The sequence below is a fragment of the Pagrus major genome, chromosome 8 (assembly GCF_040436345.1).
Source record: "Pagrus major chromosome 8, Pma_NU_1.0".
Taxonomy (NCBI): Eukaryota; Metazoa; Chordata; class Actinopteri; order Spariformes; family Sparidae; genus Pagrus; species Pagrus major.
Window position 1 is genome coordinate 14,568,059 of NC_133222.1, and position 20,651 is coordinate 14,588,709.

General features: G+C 41.1%; 2 protein-coding genes across 3 annotated transcripts; both read right to left on the reverse strand.

Annotated features, from left to right (window-relative positions):
- Positions 1-153: 153 nt before the first annotated feature.
- Positions 154-4,030, reverse strand: LOC141001684 (B-cell receptor-associated protein 29-like). 2 transcript variants are annotated; one of them, XM_073472836.1, is made up of 8 exons: positions 3,840-4,030; positions 3,349-3,455; positions 3,030-3,130; positions 2,781-2,928; positions 2,460-2,595; positions 1,509-1,605; positions 1,264-1,364; positions 154-1,135 (listed from the first exon to the last, which is right to left on the reverse strand). In XM_073472836.1, the coding sequence occupies exons 2-8, from the start codon at positions 3,438-3,440 to the stop codon at positions 1,100-1,102; spliced, it is 711 nt and encodes a 236-aa protein (XP_073328937.1). In that variant the 5' UTR covers positions 3,441-3,455; positions 3,840-4,030; the 3' UTR covers positions 154-1,099. The 2 variants fall into 2 exon arrangements, with proteins under 2 accessions (XP_073328937.1, XP_073328938.1); XM_073472837.1 differs by having other exon boundaries at positions 3,349-3,481.
- An 8,779-nt stretch (positions 4,031-12,809) lies between these two features.
- Positions 12,810-20,273, reverse strand: LOC141001783 (G-protein coupled receptor 22-like). Its single transcript, XM_073472953.1, has 3 exons — positions 19,906-20,273; positions 17,597-18,772; positions 12,810-16,709 (listed from the first exon to the last, which is right to left on the reverse strand). The coding sequence occupies exon 3, from the start codon at positions 16,703-16,705 to the stop codon at positions 15,389-15,391; it is 1,317 nt and encodes a 438-aa protein (XP_073329054.1). The 5' UTR covers positions 16,706-16,709; positions 17,597-18,772; positions 19,906-20,273; the 3' UTR covers positions 12,810-15,388.
- Positions 20,274-20,651: the final 378 nt, after the last annotated feature.

The window sequence follows — 20,651 nt, forward strand, 5'->3', positions numbered from 1 at the left end:
AAAACCAACCACATCTGCCTAATTTGTTCACTGTGCCTTATGAAGCCCACTGCATTTTTTTTTTTTTTTTTTGCAACATATGATCATATTTTCCTTCAATATGGTGCTCTATGATTGATCCCTGACACATTTGACAACAAGGAGGACGCTATCTGGCATTTTGTCTTGTTTATTTTTGACATTCATGCCTTTATTGTCGTACAACAAACATACTGTCAACAAATGCAAAATACAAAAACAGCCATGCCGTCTAAAATTCAGGTCAGGTTATACGTATTAAGGTTGAAGGTAGATCTACAATTCAGGATGCTTAGAGAGAAGAGTTAAAAAAAACAACAAAAAAACAATTAACAAATACATAAAATTAAAAAAAATAATTTGAAGATCTGTCTTGACTGAAATCATAACTCATGAATACCATTACATGCAATAACTAAACATGTATGCATTAGTCATTATATGCTTACAGGCACTATTATGCTGCTCAAGTCTTTGAATAATCTGGTGCAAAATGTCTCTACAGTGACATAAAGGTTTGCACAATGTGTTTCTGGGATGTTGTCAGCTATTAAGCACTGGAAGTGAGCATGAGCCCCTGAGTCAAAATTTCAATTCATCTGTGCACTTTACTTTTGTAACATGCAAAAAAAAAAAAGAAAAACGAAAATGACTGATGTTCATGATAAAAACTTTCAGCATTCCAAAGCTTACTGTAGCATGTTACCATTAGAAGTGCTATTTGTAAGAAAAGCTGAGTTTTGAGTCACAGTCACAACTAGTCAAATAATGACACTCTGGGTTTCCCAACTTGTTAAAACTGATGTTTGGGGATGGCAGCCGACCAGTCCCACAATCCCCAAAGCGTCAGTTTTTGATGAATTGGGAATGAGACTCAAATATCAACTTTTCTTGGAAAAAAGCACCTTGAATCAATTAAAAACTATGCTTCAGTTTAAACTAAGATGAAAGTTGTAAAAAATGATACAAATGTGGCCTCTGGTGGCTTAATTCATGAAGTACACAGTTGTAGTGTAATGAGAGGAAACGGTATTCATGGAACAAACAACACATGAAACCAGTCTTCACTGTATTCCTGTGGTTACTGATCCTTTTTGTCTTCAGCGCTCTGGAGATTCTGTGGATGAAGTAAAGGGTTAAAAACCGAATCACTCCAGTATCAGTCAGGTTGATTTACAGTCAGTGGTTTGTGATTTGGTCTTAGCATGCACATATACAGTACATCTGTTGATGTGTATGTTTTACCTGGAGTTGATGGTGTTCTGTCAATAGTCTGTCGTACTCTTGCGCCAGACCTTTGGCCTGCCTCTTCATGGCCTCCACTTCAGCATGAGACTTGTGCACAGCTACACACAAACACATTAATGCCCCTTAAAATTAGCATCATAGAATTTACGCTTTTCATGAACATATTATTTTAAGAACGGTTCCTTTGTTTTAAAGGGTGTGACTTCAGATTATCCAGTATGAAGGACATGATGATTACTCACCGTCCTCAGCAGCCTTCACTTGATTTGTCAGTTTTTTAGCCTCCAGCTTCAGTTGCTGGTTTTTTGCTAACATGGATTTTTCCTCGTCCAGGAGAGCCTGAACACAAATGATTCTCCTTCATTACCAACAACAGACTATAGAACACATATAAATACAAATACTTAATATTAAAGTATAAGTTTAAAAATGGAAATTTACTAATTATCTTCTCATGCTGATGGAAAGTCAGGTGAAGTCCACAAAACATTTCTGGAGCTTCACAGCAAAATAGTGTTGCAGCATTCTCCTAAACAACTGAATTAGATGTGGACTTTTTTTTTTAACATTAAAAACAACAAAAAATGAACATAAAATGACTCCATACAGCTTTCTGGAAGCCCTGAGATCCCAAATTGATTTGAAAAGAAGTTATCTGTAACCTCAAGGTGTGGTCAAGCTTCTGCACTCACCTCAGACAGGGTACATGTGGGTACAATACTCTTAGCTTCGCAGCTACTTAAAAAACTTCTGCTTAAAATAAATAAATAAATAAATAAATAATCCCAATTTGGGATCTTGGAGCGTCCAGAGACTTGAGTTCACATTGGACAAGCTTTACTGAGCCACTTTGTTTCTTTTTACAGTTGTTTTTTGCCCATCTACTTCAGTTGTTTAGCAAAATGCTGTAACACTGTTTTGCTGTGAAGCTCCAGAAATGTTTTGTGGACTACAAAATGTCACCTGACTTTCCATTGGCATGAGGGTGAGTAGATGGTAACTGAACTTTCATTTTTGGGGGAACTCATACTTTAATGCCAACACACTTTAAAAAGGTGGACATGAGTCACAAACATTTTGAAAACACAAAATGATGTTATACAGAAGGTGCAGGATAAACTACAGTAGAAGAAAAGGGAAGGAACAGGTTGTAAGACTTTAGGTTTTCTCATCAGACTCTGACTGAGGCTCACTTGTTTTAGCATCAGGTTGTCTTCTTGGTGCTGCTTGGCTGCTTTGACAGCACCGTCCATCTGCGCCTGAAGACCTGCTGCAGTCTCCAAGGTGACAGCAACCTGGTTTAGCAAGGTGACAACCCGACGCATGATACTGGGATGAGTTCACAGGACAGGAAGAGATGAGAAATGGAAGATAAGACAAAGACAGGAACTCAGAAATGGAATTGTAAACAGTAAGTAAATGGACAGTTGTTTGTTGTTTAAAGTATTGAGTTTCTTTGAATAAGGTCCCAAACACTTGATTCTGTTATTCTGGAAGAAAGAAATGACACGAACAGCCAGAGGAAGAGAGAGAAGCCAGAGATGTAGAGGTTCCTCTGGGATCTGAACAGCTTCATGTGGACGTGGTCGTATACATTTGGGTTCACCTTGGCATCCTGCATGGGCTCAGGACCCGAGTACTTGTGCACCTCACGGAGAGCATCTGAGAATGAGTAAGGGCACAGAAATCTCACTGATGCTGACAACATGCTGTCAGTGTACTCACTGTTATTTAATGTCTGTCACTCACAGGTGATCGCTTACCAAGGAAAAGAACAATAAGAACCATGATCATGGTGAAGAAGCATTTGTTCCAATATGGAGATAACCAGTTCCATATTCTCAAGTTGAAAACCGAACGCCATCTACAAAGGAGGTTAAAAGGATGTAGGTTAGGGTTAGGGTTACTGTCATGCAGTAGATCTACTCAGACAGGACATGGGCACACTCTGCTGGTGAGTTGTGTGAACTGCTTTTGTCAATTTCCTTATTTACAATCAAGCACGCACATCCTTTTTTGATTGATTCAAAAGATGGGCAGTTGCCGAATGAACTTTGGATTTTGTGTGTTGAACTGCAGTACCTCTTTGCTGATATGAAGGGTATACACAAGATGAGGTTGACTGCAATCTCTGCATAGAGAAAGAAAGCCACAGCTGTCCACTGCAGAGTCATTGTGACTGGGATTTCCTGAGGAGATTAGCAGGGTTCATGAGCTCCATGTAGAGTAGAGTCAATGAAGAGTAAGTGAGTAAGGGAAGTCAATGAATATGCAAAAATATTATTTTATTTTCATTTACTTTTTGCTTAATCAACTATATACAGGATATACTGCAGTACTCTACTACTCTTTTACACTGTAGAGTGACTTTTTGAGCACACGCACGCGTCTCTGTGGGCCTGCTACATGCACCAGGCGTTCTGCAGCAGGCATTCGTAGCCCATTTTCTATTTATAGGCTTTTACCTCTAAGTCTGTTCCTACTCTTCAGCATAAGTATCGTCGGCTGTCATTTTGTTTAAGAGCAGGAGGTGGTCAGTCTAGTCCGAGCGATTAATAAAGTTGTTGGCTTACCAGGCAAAGTTGAGCGATCAGCAGAAAGAGAAAGTCCAGACACACACACACACTCACTAACACACACACACTCACAACAGCTGCTGGTGAGCGTTTGAGAAACTACAGCCCTAAATAACACTGCTGCTCACTTGACATCACTGGTCAGCCCCTTTGGGTTTGTTAAAGAGCACAACCACCCTGACAAAACTGAGCAAACGTGAGTTTTTAGTCTACTGAATAAGAACAAGATTTGTCTTTTTCCTTCTGGACCTCTTTTAAATTTTTTCCAGTGGTCTCTCTCTCTCTCTCTCTCTCTCTCTCTCTCTCTCTCTCTCTCTCTTTCTGTATGTGTGTGTGTGTGTGTGTGTGTAAGCATGTTTCCTGTTGTCCTCTCACATTTCATGTCACGGTACAAAATAGTCACAAGGTGGAACACTCTATCTCCATCCATCCCCAAACTTCTAAAAAAAGAAGCAGTATTTTTACTTGGACTATCTCTTTTGATATGTTGACTTCTCTGACTGAGCATTTTCTTCACTAATGACGCCATACAAAGGGCCACAAGGGGGCGGTGTTATCTAACCATATCATCATAGCTTCTGCACAGGGACAGGAAGGAGGAAGTCTTGTATGTTTTGCAATTACTGCAGTAAATTCAATCCAAATATTCCCCATGTGTCAAGGAGATACGCAGACAGCCAACAGTGTGGATAAAAGGCTCGGTTTACACGCCAGCTGTCACTGACATGGCGGATATAGACTCATTACAAAAAGACTGGAAAGGGAGGCTCTTTTTGTGTTTTTGTGCGCCTTTTTAAAAAGGAACATAAACATCTTGGCTTGCTCATAAACACATAAATTGCCTGGTTATTGCACATCAACAAAAGACACTGAGGGAATTCTTGAACGTGGCCTTCCGTACACTCTTCTTCCTTTTAAATAATGAGGTTTTTTTTAACCGAATTCAGCTCCAAGGACTGTGCTGTGTATTCTGCCCTCTCCACCGCATTCAGCTCGCAGAAGTGTATTCACACGGGCTTCCTCTGTGAAAGAGACTGATAGCTGCTATCCTCTTTGACTGCGTGTCTTGGGAGTGCCGAGGAGCAAAATGTTTACAGCTGCGCCCTGTGATAGCTTTTTGAGTGTGGGCAAATGACTGTAGCAGAAGTGAATACGCTTTGATTGCTCTCCTCTCCTCACCATCTCAGAGGTCGCAGCTCAGGAGACTGAAGAGTCATTACAGCAAAATGCCTGCAATAAGCAGATGGTCAGGCCACGGTGATGGTGTGTGTGATGGAGTGAGAGCGCCATCCTTTTTATTTACTGTCTTACCATGTACACTACATACATTTCTGTCATGGTAGGTAAAGTAGACAGTGTGACAATGAATATGGACTTCATGGATGCTATCTTAACTGTTATATAAGATTGTTTTCATTAACATTTCTTTTTCCTTTTTTGATTCCAGGTAAATTTGGTCATGCACAAATTCCTGTCTGCTTAATAGGCTAAACTTACTTGCCAGGTGACCGAGATTTTGCTCAAGGTATGCAGCCCTTTGCTCAGTGATCTAAGGGATCTGTCCTGTGTGTCATCAGTGAGCATATCAAAAACATAGCAAGGAGCTGAGCTATTCAAATATGTTAAAAACAATAAGAAGTATTTTAGTCAAGAGAAGCTAAAATAAGAGTAATGCGTTCAAACCATTTAATCTTATTCACATCAAATGCACAGAAACAGCAGGCTATGCAGAGAAGTTTTACAGGTCCTGTGAGTATCACTGGTGTATAATTGGGTCTACACTTGGCTGTTTGTACCCAGAATAACTCCACAGAGAGGCATCTTCAAACTTGAGTCTCTCGTGTATATCTGAGCTCCTCACCCTGCCCCTGAGGGGTAGAACAGATACCCTGCAAAGGAAACTCATATCAGCTGCTTGTGTCCGCAATTTCATCATTTCAGTCACAACCCATACTTTTGACCGTAGCTGAAGGTTGGGACATAAATCGACTCATAAATTGAGAGCTTTGCCTTCAGGCTCAGGTGCTTTTCTTCACTGTAATGGCCTGGCATGCTCAATGTTACTCTCATTTGTGAACAAGTCAGTCAGCTCAGTCCGTGCAGTCCATGTGACCCGTCATGAGCTTCGTATTGGTCCCATATTTGTCTCTCCATGTGAGTCGCTAATAGTGTCAAGAGTGGACCCTCAGGCACCGCAAGGGCGCCTTATTCTGCTCACGTACTCGGGATCTTTCCTGGCAAAATTGGCCTATGGTTGGTTACCATGTGGATAAAACATGGTGTTAGAGGTACTGATTTTTATCGAAATGCAAGTCACAGAGCCACAGGTCACCTCATCGCATACTAGAGGTCGGGCATTGAGACAACCACCCACCTACCAATACGATCTGTCCCTGACACTACTGCACAACTGAAGAGATACAGCACCCCAATAAAATCCAGGGCACAGAACTTTGCTCGAGCACAAGTCAGTTGGATTTAAAAGTTCCTTCAAGGTGCAGTTTCCTGCCAACTTTATCACCCAAACTCAGTATTTTCTCACATTCACTGAACAATGCCTCCCTGAGACATCTAGCCCCTGACCTTACTAAGAGCTTTTGTTTCTGCAACTGCAGTTTGTTTTCTGACATGTTGATATTATTGTCGGAAGACTTCTGTCTTCAGCCCGATCCTCTACTGGTTTGCGAGAAAAGGGCCTGGGGCACAAAAGCTGAATACTGAAGCATCACTTATGAGATCAGCCAGACCATTATTCCAAATCACCCAACGTTTTCCACCATAGACTTATTAAGTGTCGAAGTGTCCAGCGATCTCAAACCTCATCTACAGCCTCTACCCAGTCTGGATACTCTAAGCTACATTTTTTTGCAGATCTGAAGCTCAAAGCCCAAAATCATAAATTAAGGCTAAGGAAACCAGACCATCATCTCCCTGGACAATGCAGGGTGACTTACTTTGTATTTGGTCTATTTGAAAGAAGACAGTAAATTTCTCTTTGACTGGAAACTTGCCTGCAACAAACTTAGACGACCCCACAGAGCACAGAAACGCTTTAACTAATTTTCCAGTGGTACAAGATTTTAAAAGCAGCAGTATTTCTACATCTGCTGCAATACCTTTCCTTGACTGTTGGTGGGGCATGCCGAGATAGTGCAGGTGGGTCTGAGGTCAGAAGCTAGTGCAGGACTTTACCTGCTACAGGTGTGCCAGCGATGGAGCCCAAACACACCGACTAAGCTTTGTCGGGCTCTTGGCTCTGCATCATGGGGACAACCTTGGTTTCAGGAACTTTACAAACATTAAAAACAACAGAAGAACTGAAGTTATAAGACTCCGATTATACATGTGGATTAAAGCTCATCAAGAAGGACTATGCATCCACACAGGTGTCTTCTTTATTTATTAACTAAAATGTGATGCTGCTGCTACATATGCTAACTTTCAGTTAACCTTAAGCTAACTATCTCTCTATTGGCAACTGACATGTCACCAACACCAACATGGCTGCCAACTTGGCACAGAAAAGGTACAAAAAAAGATGAAAATCACAATTAATTTGGTCATATTGACAACAGCAGTAATGTGAAAGCTAAGTTTTGCGAGCTAGCTAATATTCAGGACCAGGTCTACAATTTTTAAGTTACGGGATTTGGTGATTGTTAACTACCATACGAAGTTTTTCTGAAATAAGGCCCCATGGAGTGAACCAGAAGGGGCGTGACTTCGATACTTTATCAAGAACTGCGTTGCGCAGAATATTTCACATTTGAAAAGTAGACTTCTCAGCGCTCTCTGGTGGACAGACTATGAAAAGGCATATTTGTAGTGCAATTTCATGTTAGTTATTGGCCCACATACAATATATTTCGATAAGATATATCTGTGATACACTAATATCAGTCAATAGTCACTTGAGATTTGACTTGGGCTTGTTTAAGAGAGAGTTATAATGACTTATCACTGGTATGACTTTGCCTATTTGCATTTTGTGACTCATGAACCTCTCTGTTTGACTTTTTATTGTGGTAGCAAAATAAACCCAGATATTTCCATCTGGTTATTTTATCCTTTTGAAATGGATCATTTAATGAATTCAACATATGCAAATTTCTCTATTAAACAACATTTACAGCATCAAATCATTTCTTTTGAAAAAAAATTTAAATAAAATCAATGTACCCAGTCAGCCAGCAGTGAAACAATTCTCTTTGAACCATTTTTTTCAAACTTCATTAAGCTACATCAAGCTATAGCTACATATAGAACAGACCATTAATCATGTTTCTTTTGAATGCTAATGTAAAGTATCTCTTTAGATGTGGAGGATATGACTTTGATACTGAGGCTGCTGAGTCCACACTTCAACCTACTTACAGTGGGTGTTACTGTACAAACAATGTCTCTTATTTAGATTATGATATATGGGCATATCTGGCATAATAATAACTGTGTTTGTTGAATAAGAGAATAAGGCCAGATAATGAATTCACAGTATATTAGCAATTGCTGTGCTGTATAGACTGTTTCCCAGCAACGCTATTTCAAGATGCGCGTTCAGTTTCACAGAGAGCTACGGTAAGAGGAGTTGAGGGGGAGTTGTTGTGCGGTGAACTGTGCAAACCACAAAAATGATGGGTGGAAAATGTTCAATATCAAAGAGGTTAACATTTATTTCAGCACAGAGTGCATAATTCTGTGCATCTAGGGATATGGTCAGATCCCTGCATCATGATGTGGGGGAAAAACATCTTGTTTATGATGAAGCAGCATACAATTTTTCTGTGTATTTAAGGCTGGTTGAGGAGCAGAAGTTTGTTTGTACTTTGCTGATTCATATACAGCAAGAGATATGTCAGATTTTATAGAGGAGGCAGATTGAAAACTTTGGATAGAGGATGAATCAGCTGTCTGTGTGTGGTGTGCCAGAAACAAATGAAGAGAAGATAAATGTCCAATACAAATTTACATGTTAATATTGTTTCTAATATTAACTAGGAGACACAACAAAGAATTATTTTCCTTAAATAGTGGTTACGAAGTTTCTTTAATATTTACCTAAAAACTGAAAGTGAAGTGATTTAATCTGCTGAATGTTAAAGCAGGTTTCTACCAAGTGTTTTCTTAAAATTCAACTTGCTGTTGGTGGCACAACAGAATTTTAAGCACGGAGCGTGGTGGTTTTGTAAGGGGAAATGCAGTTCACATTTGATATAAACATCAGTCCCGAGTGGACAGCACTACTCAACTGACATCCTCTTGTGAAACAAGAAGAAGCAACAACAGCAGACACAATGGATTACACACTGTCTGGTTTACATTTGGTTCACTGACTAACTGTTTGGACTCTCTTAACCTGCCAGTGTTCACAGCAGATGTCTGTGAACACATTCAGTTTCAACTAACCTTTGAACTAGCGACTGTAATATCCCCAGACTCCCTTACAAATCGCTTGATTTTAAGAATTGTTGAGTGAGGAACAACTTCACTAACTTTGCAAAACTCTGCCATGACACATTCAAAATTATTCATGCCTTCCTGTAAATTTGGCAGTAAAAGGCATTACATTTTGTTGTTTCTTTCCTTGTAAACTGTGTTAGTTTGTCGCAGAATCTCTGCACCAGCACATCTGCTTCTGTGTCTAAAGTGCGTCTTACCTCCCAACATTTAGCAGCTGTTCATTTCCACTAAATTTATGAAAAAGACACCATTTTATTGTTGGTAAGCATTACAATTTTTTTACAAATACAGTAACTAGAACCAATATATGCAACTTATTTGATGCCCATGGAGAGAAAATCCCCAGACTTCCTTAACAAATTGCTCAACTTTGTGAGTTGTGGAATCAGGATAAACTTTGTAAACTTTGCAAAATGCTGTTTACAACAAATTCTGAACTATTTTGGCATTCTTGTTAATACAGCAAATGTTATACATGAAGATATTTCTTTATTTGTGTAAAAAAAACCATTGTATTTTGTATTTATTTGCGTATTGTATGGGGAAGTGGTCACTCAAGACGCATGTCGAGATGTATGTTAATGCCAGATGTGAACTGATGTGCTGTCCACTTGTGATTGGATCACTCAGGACACATATTGATAAGAAACATGAACAGCCTCACACTTCCCTCCTTCTATACACAGGCTAGTAACTTGTTAAATCGTCAGCTAGTGCTCATCTTTTGCAGATTATTCAACCATAATGGGTTTCAAGTCCATCCGACATTGTCTATGCAGAAAATGAATGGGAGCTTTATTTTAGGAGCTCTGGAAACTCATAATAACTTCTGCTATTTTGCAATTCTATTGTGACGTGAGGACACTTGGAGGAGAATGGAATCAGTTTCAAATATAATAGTCTATTTTGGCTTTAGTGAATACAAATGCTCACCATGTAGTTTCAGACTCAAGCTGCCAGGCTGTGTTGGTGAGCTCTGTTGTGATGGCCCCATTCATATCTTTTTCATGTGGAGAGAAGAGTGGTGGTATAATCACCAGACAGTAGTCATCACTGTGAGGGGAGCTGGAGGGCAGCAATCTTCTCTCTGCCGTCTCCCCTTGCACACACAGTGGTTGACACTCTGTCACTGCCTGATAAAACAATTCGACTGACACACGGCTGCACGCACATACTGTAGGGGCATAGCTGCACATGCTGCAGTATGCACCTACAAATACAGGACAAACACACACACTGACTGGCAGGTGCAGGGACTGGGCATGCAGCCATGTCGGCACAAAACTCCTGACTTCTTTTTGTCCTTCACATTTTTGGTTTAGAGCGATAAGAATATGCTCGTCGGTCCCTTTGTCTGAGCCACATTTCCAAGAGGATGATTAAGATTTCACAGAATAATGGCACATTTTGCCGAATGTAAAATTCTTACTGAAAGCATGCATGATATGTTGAGCAGTTCTTGTGCTATGGCCAATTTGTCTTCATATGAAATCCATGATTACATTATAATACCACATTATTTCACTACTTAAGCATGCGTTTGAAGATGCTTGTCCCTGTTTACCCCCCAGAATTCTTTTGGATAATAAAGGAGTGCACTTTATGTGTCATTAAACATCTGCACTCTACTGATAGCAACAGAGAACCATAATCTACACAGCATTGATTTAAAGGCAGACTGGTGTGTTATTTTTTTCCAATACCACACAATGATGTCGGTAAGGTCACAGCAGGTAGAGGTCATACGCCATTGTATCCGTCTGCCTTCGATTCCTGGTTTCTATTGGAGGCTTAGCCTTTCTTGTACAGAGATTATTGCTTGTATATCAGAGTCATATATCTTCTAACTCTATAAAGTGTCCCTCCATCTCTCGAAATGTGGCTTAGTGAGAGTAACATTTGGAAAATGACCACAACCAGCAATTTGTCAAGCTGTGCTGACTGGTGTGCTCAATTCAGTTTCTTCTTCTCTACGATAGCAGAATTACAGTTGAGTGTTCGGTGACCTAATCCAATAGAGGCTCCATACGGACAGAGTAATGTGATTTCCCAGGCTTTTATTCTGTGTCTGCAGCTGGATAGAGAGGGGCCCCGAAGAGATGGCATCTGAATTGGGGACGGCTGCCTAAGAGAAGCAGCCATTGAGCGAGAGAGGCAAGGACATAATGTATGTGGTAGGGACAGCAGCAAGAAGCAGCCTTGATATTGAGTATTGGGGCGAAGGGAAAGGACACGCCAGGGTCAAGTGATTCTAATAAGGCTCACAGTGAAGCATCAGTTAACCTCTGCTATTGACTGTGCTAGTGTATTGACCTATTTTTTTCTCTTCGGGTCACCTGAGGTTAGAGGTGTATAGCGGTGGCCTGCTAACCTATTCAATATGCTAAATAGCTGACCTTGACATTTGTTGCCATTTGTAAATGTCACATCAATAAAAGTGGTCGTACATCAACTAAAGACATGAAACTACTTGAAGCCAATATAGTAGCAATCATTACAATAAGGGTAGATGACACTCTGTTGATCACAATATTGTGTTTACAGAAGAAAAAGGAAAAAGAAGACTCACAACGGCTTTTGTGTCAATCAGTCTCATGCTAAACAGAGCATGTTTGTGGATGTCACATTGCTTTTAAGCTTCAATAATCTATATTTTTTGATAGCCTATTTATTTTGTAATATTTAAACAATATGTCCCTGTTATAAAAAGATAAGCAGGATTATGTGAACGCTCCGTTGATTTTTCTTTGCCTTTGCAAAAACTGCTTAATGCAGCTTTAAAATTAAATTATATTTTAATTATATTATATAAATCATAGATTGAGACAAAATTGAGGTAGCAGATCATTGCCGTTATTTTCACCACAGAATTTTACAATATACCCCAAAGCTCTAGATAATATTGTGGTACAGATCTTGTATTTAAGCTGAATATTTCAAGTGTATCCTGGAGCACAACTTGCAGCTATTTGACAGAGTCGTGCTCTTATAAATAAAAGTGAATCCGCTCTGATTTTGAATCTGTGTTAGTTTTGGCTTGGCTCCAGGCCCACATTTAAAATCTTGTGTTTGAGAGTTCTGTTGTTGCTCACATGAAAGACTTTTCCCCCAGTTGGAGATACGACTGAGCCAGCCAGTCATTGCCTTTATAGCTAGGACCAATGTTAGGAACGTCATCGAACTGTGCCAGAGCCAGAATCCAAACAAATATAGCAACAAACATTGATAAGAAAAAAGGTGGAGTTAATAAGACTGTAAATCAAACCAGAAACAGCACTTGAGAATACCACCATGCGTTAAAGGCATTTTTTTTTTAGGAAACTAGAAGAGACTTTTAGATATTATTAAAAAATTAAGATTTTAGATTTGCCCTCTGGTACATGAGGAAATATAAGATGAGGAATAAGGAGAGATTCAATATTTATTGTTGTTTCTCCCTTGAAGGCCTTAATGAGGAGCAAGTTAAAGAAGCTTTACAACCATGAAGCTTGGTGTGACAATGAAATGGTAAATAGTTAAAACAACTTTACTCAACATGTAACAAAAACATCATCTTACATCAACCAACATGATAAACTTGAAGTTAGGTGGTCCCATTCAGCACTTGCACAGCTTCGGTTGAGAATGACATCAAGAGAACTGATACATCAGTCGCAGTGCTTAGTGAGAGCAAACAGAAAATGACTAACAAGAAGTGAATGTTGGACTGAATAATGGCAATTCAGTCAGAACAACAGTCTATGTTTGTTGTGCTTGAAAGACCTTTTTAGGCTTAGTCAGTGTGGCTGCACCTCAGGATGGAAAACAAATTGTGACCTCAAATAATAGTAGTGGGTGTAAACAGTATTGGTCTTTGAGAGGTAATTTTAGAAGGCAATCAATACAAATGATTTTTTCTAGTAGCACTGATGAAGTTTGGAATAGTACCTGACATTTGAGCAGAGGTCTAAATTATCTGTCACCAGGACTGGAACACAGCCGGTAGTTGTGAATCATTGTTACAGCGGTAACAGAAATACGTCTGTACATTCATATATTGATTCCTAACCTTTAAAGTTTTCCTTCTAAAAGTTGGACTCATATACATATTTGTTAAATTTATCCTGTGGCTCAGTTTCTCATCTTGTAGGTCATTTTCCCTCCCCCGTCGGCTAATCTGTTGCTGGCTGTGATCTCTATCTCCACGCTCAATCACAGACATGCCCTCGAGGCACCGTGACATGCACGCTGCCTGTTTACAGCAGGGTCATAAAGAACCTCGCCTGCATCAATATTCCCATATCAGCCCTCTCTGTTGTGCTACAAAACCACACACTGGCAGCCAGAGAAGCATCTGATCGAGGTTGTGTAATCGCTCTGGTAGCCAACAGCCCTGTGCTCTCAGGATCTAAAGGGCTCTTCAATTTTCTACTGTACCTGAGACAGCAAAGGCGTAATAAGCTCATCACTGAGATATACTGTGTGCGAGGAGTACAGTGTGCATATACATTTGTGTATGCGTGCCTTTATGTATGCATGTGAACGCATTGTATCTATCCTGATCTTAGACAGAATGTAATCCTTGACCCTGGGATTGTAATGAAGAGAGCCGACAGGCTAGCTAAGCATGGCTTTATATGCTAATGGATATCGTAACTCTGCATCTAGATTCAGTATTAGAGTGCGGACTGAATGTAATAAGCTGACAGTTTTTCCCCTTGCAGATTCCCACTACTGAAATTCTTCTGCAGCTGTGTGAATAAATTATTCAAACTTATTTAGGGCAAACTTGGTTTGTAGATAAGTTGAGCCAAAATTCAAGGCTGGCTGCATTATAATCTACCAGTAGCAGCCACCTGGGAAATACAATTTCATCTTCTTATTCATTGTCAACAAAGGAGAACACGCACTACTGGTAGACGTACACAGGCAGCAAAGAAGAACTTCATTATGTGTTGTTGTGTATTGTAAACAGACTTTTTTATTAGTCTTTAATATTGTTTTAATATTTTGTGCAGTAGTTCTTTATTGCAGTTATAGATTTGCTTACGTGTACTGTAGAGCCTTGTTGTTAGACTAGCGTTATTAAAAACAGACACTTTGATAACACAACCATTTCCCTTTAGTTTGATTTAATAACTTCTCTCTAAAAAGGTAACATCTACGGATTCTGCTCTTTTTGAGAATTAAAACAATATTTATTATTTTCATTGTGTTCGACGTGAAGCTGTCCTTGTCACAGTCCCTGTCCCACCGTGAAGTCATGCTCAATTCATCATACCAAAATAAGACAGCTGTAGATTTTCCATTTGGCTCAAAGACGTGACTGTTAAAGTGAAACAGACAAGGCTTTGATTACATCTGGTTTATGTCAAACGATGCGATGAGAACCACGGTGTCGTGTTGTGTCTGTGGAATGTAAGAGTTCTTAAACCGTAGAAGCAGTGATCGTGAACAGTACCCCCATAGGTTTTTAGTTATAGCAACATAACATACACTACTTTGCTACTTCCTTTCCATCTCTCTATGTTTGACCTGTCTGTCTTTGTTGCATCCTCACACCTATAGTCGTATTTCAGTGCGAGGGCCTTCCCTCAGAGGGCTCCCAGACAATAAGGTCAGTGGTCACTTGGGATTGCAGGGTAAGTTGTCAGAACAAGTGGCATGGTGATGAATGGGAGTAATCTCACAGCTGTTACAGAATCACAAACACTTTACTTGGGGGAGGGGAGAATAGGACGCCTTTTGCTGCGTTATGTGAGTGAACACAAAATTTATTATAAATATACATATACATAACAATTCCTACTTTCTCTCTCTAAATATACCTTGTTTACCTTAAGCTGTACACATATTATGTATGTACACAAAGTACTGTATGTTGCTACCGTTACAAAAAGCCATGCAATATCTACAGTACAGTATATGGTGTGTCTATGAAACCTACTTTTGTTCTCAATAAATAGTAATAAATTATCCACTTCTTGTTTTTGTACATTCTATTGCACATATTATTTACATTACTGCTTTGGATTAACATTTTCCCTTTTTCATCATGACCTGATGTCAGTTTTAGCTGCTTTAATTGATCCTAAAGATAATGAGTTCCTCTACTCCACGTCCTCAGATGACAGGCATTTCTGTCGGGCGTCTTTGTCCTCAAATGTCACCTTTTTGTTCCTCTTTGGGTCGATCCAGGAGTTGTGGATAATGGCATTATTAGGAGTAGGATCTGCCTCAATGATCGACACCACTCGCTTCTTCATCTTGCTTTTCAAGACTTTCTGGAACTTCTGCCTCGTGAAGGCATAGAGTAGAGGGTGAAAGATAGTGGTCCCATAAGCCATGACCAGGAAGCCCAGTCTCAACTTGACCATTAGGTCACTGGGGCCCACACTCAGGATGACTGTGTTGAGTATTGTGATGGGCGTCCAGCACAGCAGAAAGGTAGACACAATCAGGAGGGACATCCTGAAAACTCTCTTTTGGCGCTCTCGCCTCTCTCTGTGGCGCTTAACAGCCCTGCGCAGGGCGATGATGACAGAGACAGAGGTACGCATACCCAATGTGGGGTTGCGGCTGCCACTGCTTTGGGATCCATCCGTGGCCTCTTGCTGCGTTGTCATGGCCGTCATGGATGGTCGCTTTTTCCTGCGAGCCTTCTTCTTCTGTGAGGCGTGGAAACGTGTGCCAATGCGAATATTGAGTGCCTGCAGGATCTTTGAGTAGGTGATCAGCATGACAACGGCAGTAAAGAAGAAAATAGGGATCTGAGCAAGCAAGTGGTAATAGAGGCCAAGTTCTGTGTAGTACTGATTAGTGTGGACGACATTCTCCACCGCTGTCTGGTTCAGGTCAGCGTGGCCTTGGGCGAAGAAGCCCACCTCAATAAAGGGTACGAGGAAACTAATAAAGGATAGCACCCAAATGGCAGCCAGCAGGGCCAGGGCACGGCCCATGGTCAGCACCCGGTTGGCTGGTTTAACTGAGATGTCGTAGCGATCAAGGGTGATGGCGAGCACATTAGCAGCAGTGGCAACACTAGCGAAGGAGACACAGGCTTCATGGAAGCAGCAGACGAGAGCAGTGTCTCCCTCCAGGGAAAGCAGCACCACCACAATGGTGAGGGGGATGCAGCACACACAAACCAGCACATCCAACACATGGAGGTTCATAGTGACAATGTTACTGACGGAACTAATGAGGTTCGACTTCATACAGTAGAGGGCAAGGACAGTGAGGTTAGAGCTCAGGCCCAGGAGGATTTCCAGCATGAGGAAGCCAGTCAGGGAGACCTGAAAACTGACAGGATAGGGATACGGGCTGGGAGTTGCCGGACTCATGGTGCGGCTGATGGGTTCAGTGTTGTCGGTGACCGTGACGTTGCTCATGGTGGCTTCTTGTTCAGGGCAGGGAAGGATATGCATTATCCTGCATGTGGGAAGAAGAGAGAAGAGAATTTATGAAGAGAAAAAGGACGAAAAGAGGTCCGCAATTTTACATTTCTCAAAATTGGTAATAAACACACATTCTTAGAAATCTAGTCAGACATAATGCTGCCAGTTAAAATGATGAGAATGCCTTTTCATTTTAAACAAGAAGTTCTGAGAGCAGACACTTTAATAGAGAGGACATTTTTTTTCAGAATATCCCACTACACGAAAGTCATGACTAACTACTAACCATCTCGCCTCAATCAGCTTCTACTTTTGTTATCGCCATCCTCCATCAGACAGTTGCATCCACAGAGGAGGCTCATAATAGAAACACTTTGAAGCCAATTAAATTCTTATAACCTCACAGCTGTAATGGCTTGGTATGAGTGGTGGTGGCTTAGATCTCTCGCCTCTGTTGAACACGCCATTAAAGTAGACGGTAGTAGTATTGCAGGGCGGGGGTAGGTGATAAAATACTGGGCCATGGTCCTTAGTCACTAAACTTGACATTTCTGGCAGCATTTTAGTCATTGTCAAAATACAGGCGGTGATTCATGATTGCCATAATGTTCTCCCAATGTGTACCTCATCACCAGCAGGTGTCCAACTCTCAGAGATGCCATTCAAATACAGAATGTTTGTTCAGGACTGAAATGATTGATGGACTAATGACTGCACCAAAAACCATTTGGTGTTTGGGACTCTAATTAACATTTGGTTTGGAGGAGCAAAATCTAATATACTTTAACACTAGAGTTAATTAAAAATAACTGATTAGCACAAGCAATATTAGAATCAGCCAACCTCCTAGACAAATAAACCCAATCTGAACAGGCTTCTATATGACATGGAGAACAACAAATGGTATTTTGTAATATTTACCCTTCCCTCCAGCACTATCTGAATTCCAGGGCTGTGTAATCAGGCCATAGAGTCCATGTTGCATCCACAGAGACAAACATCACATCCAAACATAGCCTTTGGAAAAGTGTTTCCGCTCCAGCAGAGACCCCCAGCGAGGCCTTTCCTTTCACTGCTAGTCCTTCCCAGAAAGGCTGACAGCCAGAAAAGCACCTGTCCGTCTCGCCAAGGACTGTCTACGGGCTGCCAGCTTTTTTTCCCCCCTGACCTCAATGGCAAGAAAAGTAAGGAATCAGCCACCTGCACCCAGTGAATGTTAAAGAATATAGCCTAATGTCCTCTACAGAGTGTTTCTCAGATTTGTGCTCCGTTTGTTTGGTGATGGTGAGAGCGCTGATGGATGAGTGGAACAGGGATAAGATGTCGGAGCCACCTCCTGTTTATAATCTCATGATATTCCCAGGCAGGAGAGACACAGCCAACCAAGAAAACAAAGAAACACAGACTCTTTCCCCTGAACAGGACTGGAATGTACTGCTCATAGTACGATCCAAATCCTTGCTTTTTGCTTTTTTTGTCCTCAGTGAGAATAGTATTGTCAGATCTGTATATACAAAAAATAGTTACATCCATTAGCTTGTACTCCACGAGGCACAGTTTGTCAGGTAGATTCCCCAGTTTACACCATAGTAATGTCCAAAAACTGTCCAGGAGAGGTCAGTGCGTCCGAGCAGTGTCCAGGCCCATGTCTCCCCTGGGAGCACTAATGGAACAGGCCTTCACTCTCCACCTCTCTCATCAGTCTCTGTACGCCTGGCTCCAGCCGCCATTGACTTGTAAATCGAGCACAGGTCTCCAGTTTGCCCCTCAACATGCTGAACCCTCAATCACTGGGGATGGCGTGAGCAGAGCAGATTATTACAGTGCATGTGTGTCCAATCGCCGTGACATGTGTGATCACTGTGTCATTGGTGATCACTAGTATTTATATGTGCATGGAGGGGGGGTTGATTCAGCGATTCAGTGGAAGGTCATCCTCAGGAGTTAGTGGCAGGGAGTTCATCAGGCAGAAAGAGCCTGCCATGTAGATTTGCAAAAAAAAAAGAAGATCCCAGACAAGAACTGGACTTTAGGAAGCAGGAGCTGCATGTAACATCATCTGTCTGTCCTTCAGTCCGACATCGTTCTCACAGTGACCTGAAGAGAGAGAAAGGATAGGGTAATGGATGATAGAAAGAGAGAGAGAGTAGGAGGAGTAGGAGAGGGAAGTGTGGGGGATGCGTTAGTGATAATAAACATATCCTCTGTAGAGAGGCGACAAGGAAACTCTCATTAGCATAGCAACAAGCCTCTGATGTCTTATCGTGTTCCTGTGCATCGCCTGATGCACTTTACATCTTTACTAATGCATTAACATAACAGTAACACTAATAAATGACTTGCACGAAAGCAACTGGTATTACATCTCAGCCTCCCATTTTCAGACTGAAGATTAACTGGAGTAATATTTTGCTTTTCTTGTTGTATATAGTGTAAATTATTAAAGGAAAAATGCTTTGTGTAATATATTGTGTGTCACTTGTACAGCCACAGTGGTGATGACAATGTCATACAATTTTCATGACAGGACCGACTAGATTAGAGCTTTAGTGCAGTGTAATTCCTGGGGGTACTTGTCATAAAGAAATGGATGCCCCCTCGCGTGCCACTATACGTGATCCATGTAATCTCTTCAGAGGAATATGTCGGTCATTCTTCAAGGTTGTTTCAGTGAGGGATGCCATACTTTACTATGCCACAATGTCAGCAGAAATGAGCAATGAGTCCCGTGCTTCTGTACCAGGCAAGAGAGAGGATCATACATGTTAGAAAGATGCGTGGTTGCATATCAAGTTTCTGTCTGTCATAGAGCCTGACAGTTTGGATTATGTGTGTGTTTGTGTGTGTGTGTGTGTGTGTTTGTGTAGCAGTAAGACACAAACAGATATGCACAGTATAGGGATAAACACACATCGGATTGCATGAACACATTATCAAAAGCCTTTTAGAGTGGGATGCTTACTTGGAATACAAGACAGAATGTATTTCAGTCAGTTACTGAGACGGTTATACTTGAACCATTGCCATTTTTTTTTTAAATGAAAGTCTGACAAGAATAGATCATAACTGAAGTTATTCAAGAAAATATGTAGCCGATGGTCTCTAATCTGATACATTTGTTGAGATGTTCGGCATTTAGTTTTATATGCTGTCACATACGCTGTACTCAGCTGAGTGCTGTAAATCAAACCAATAAGTAGAGTGCCCCATCAAAACACGGCAAAGCTCACCATGCAGGGTAAACACAGATGCTCCGGAGCTGGTCCATACACCACGCTCTGCAACAATCTAGGTCGACTGATAGAAACTGCTGGTTTATCTTCTGCTCCTTCCAGCAGTAATCCAAGAAGTGGGATTGAATATTGATGAACACACGAGGGTCACACAACTGACAGATGTTCTTTCCCTCCTGAGTCCCAGACAGAGAAAAACAAGTCCACAGAGATTATTCCTGACAGGGATGTTGATGGGATTTTTCTTTTTCTCCCTTTGTCGCCCTTTTTTCTTTTATCCATCCATATGGACCGGTTTCCGAATACTCATCATCTCACCAACTCTCTGTTGCACTCCCTCCCTCCCTAACTGCCTGGATAGGAGTGCAAACCATCACACTCCTGGTATCTCTCTATCTGCCGCTCCGCTCTCCTCTCTCTCCCTTGTTCCCTCTCTCTCTTTCTCTCTCTCTTACTGCGGAGGTTTGCAGTGCTCCCCCAATCCTGATTGGTCCTCTGTAATAGGCTTAACCCTTTCCTCCCCAGCGAGGGGAGGTATTTCCTTTTGTTCTGACTATATCCTCTCTTCCCTGACAGTGACTGTGACATCCCGTGTGGGGCTGTAGTGATTTGGAAAAAAGCTTCTACTATGCTTTTGCACAGGGGTTTTAAGATGTCACTGCGCTAAACACACAACCTGCTGCAGAGTCAGCGAGGCAGGCTGTTGAAGGAAAAACAGCAGAAAATTCTGCAATGATGTATTA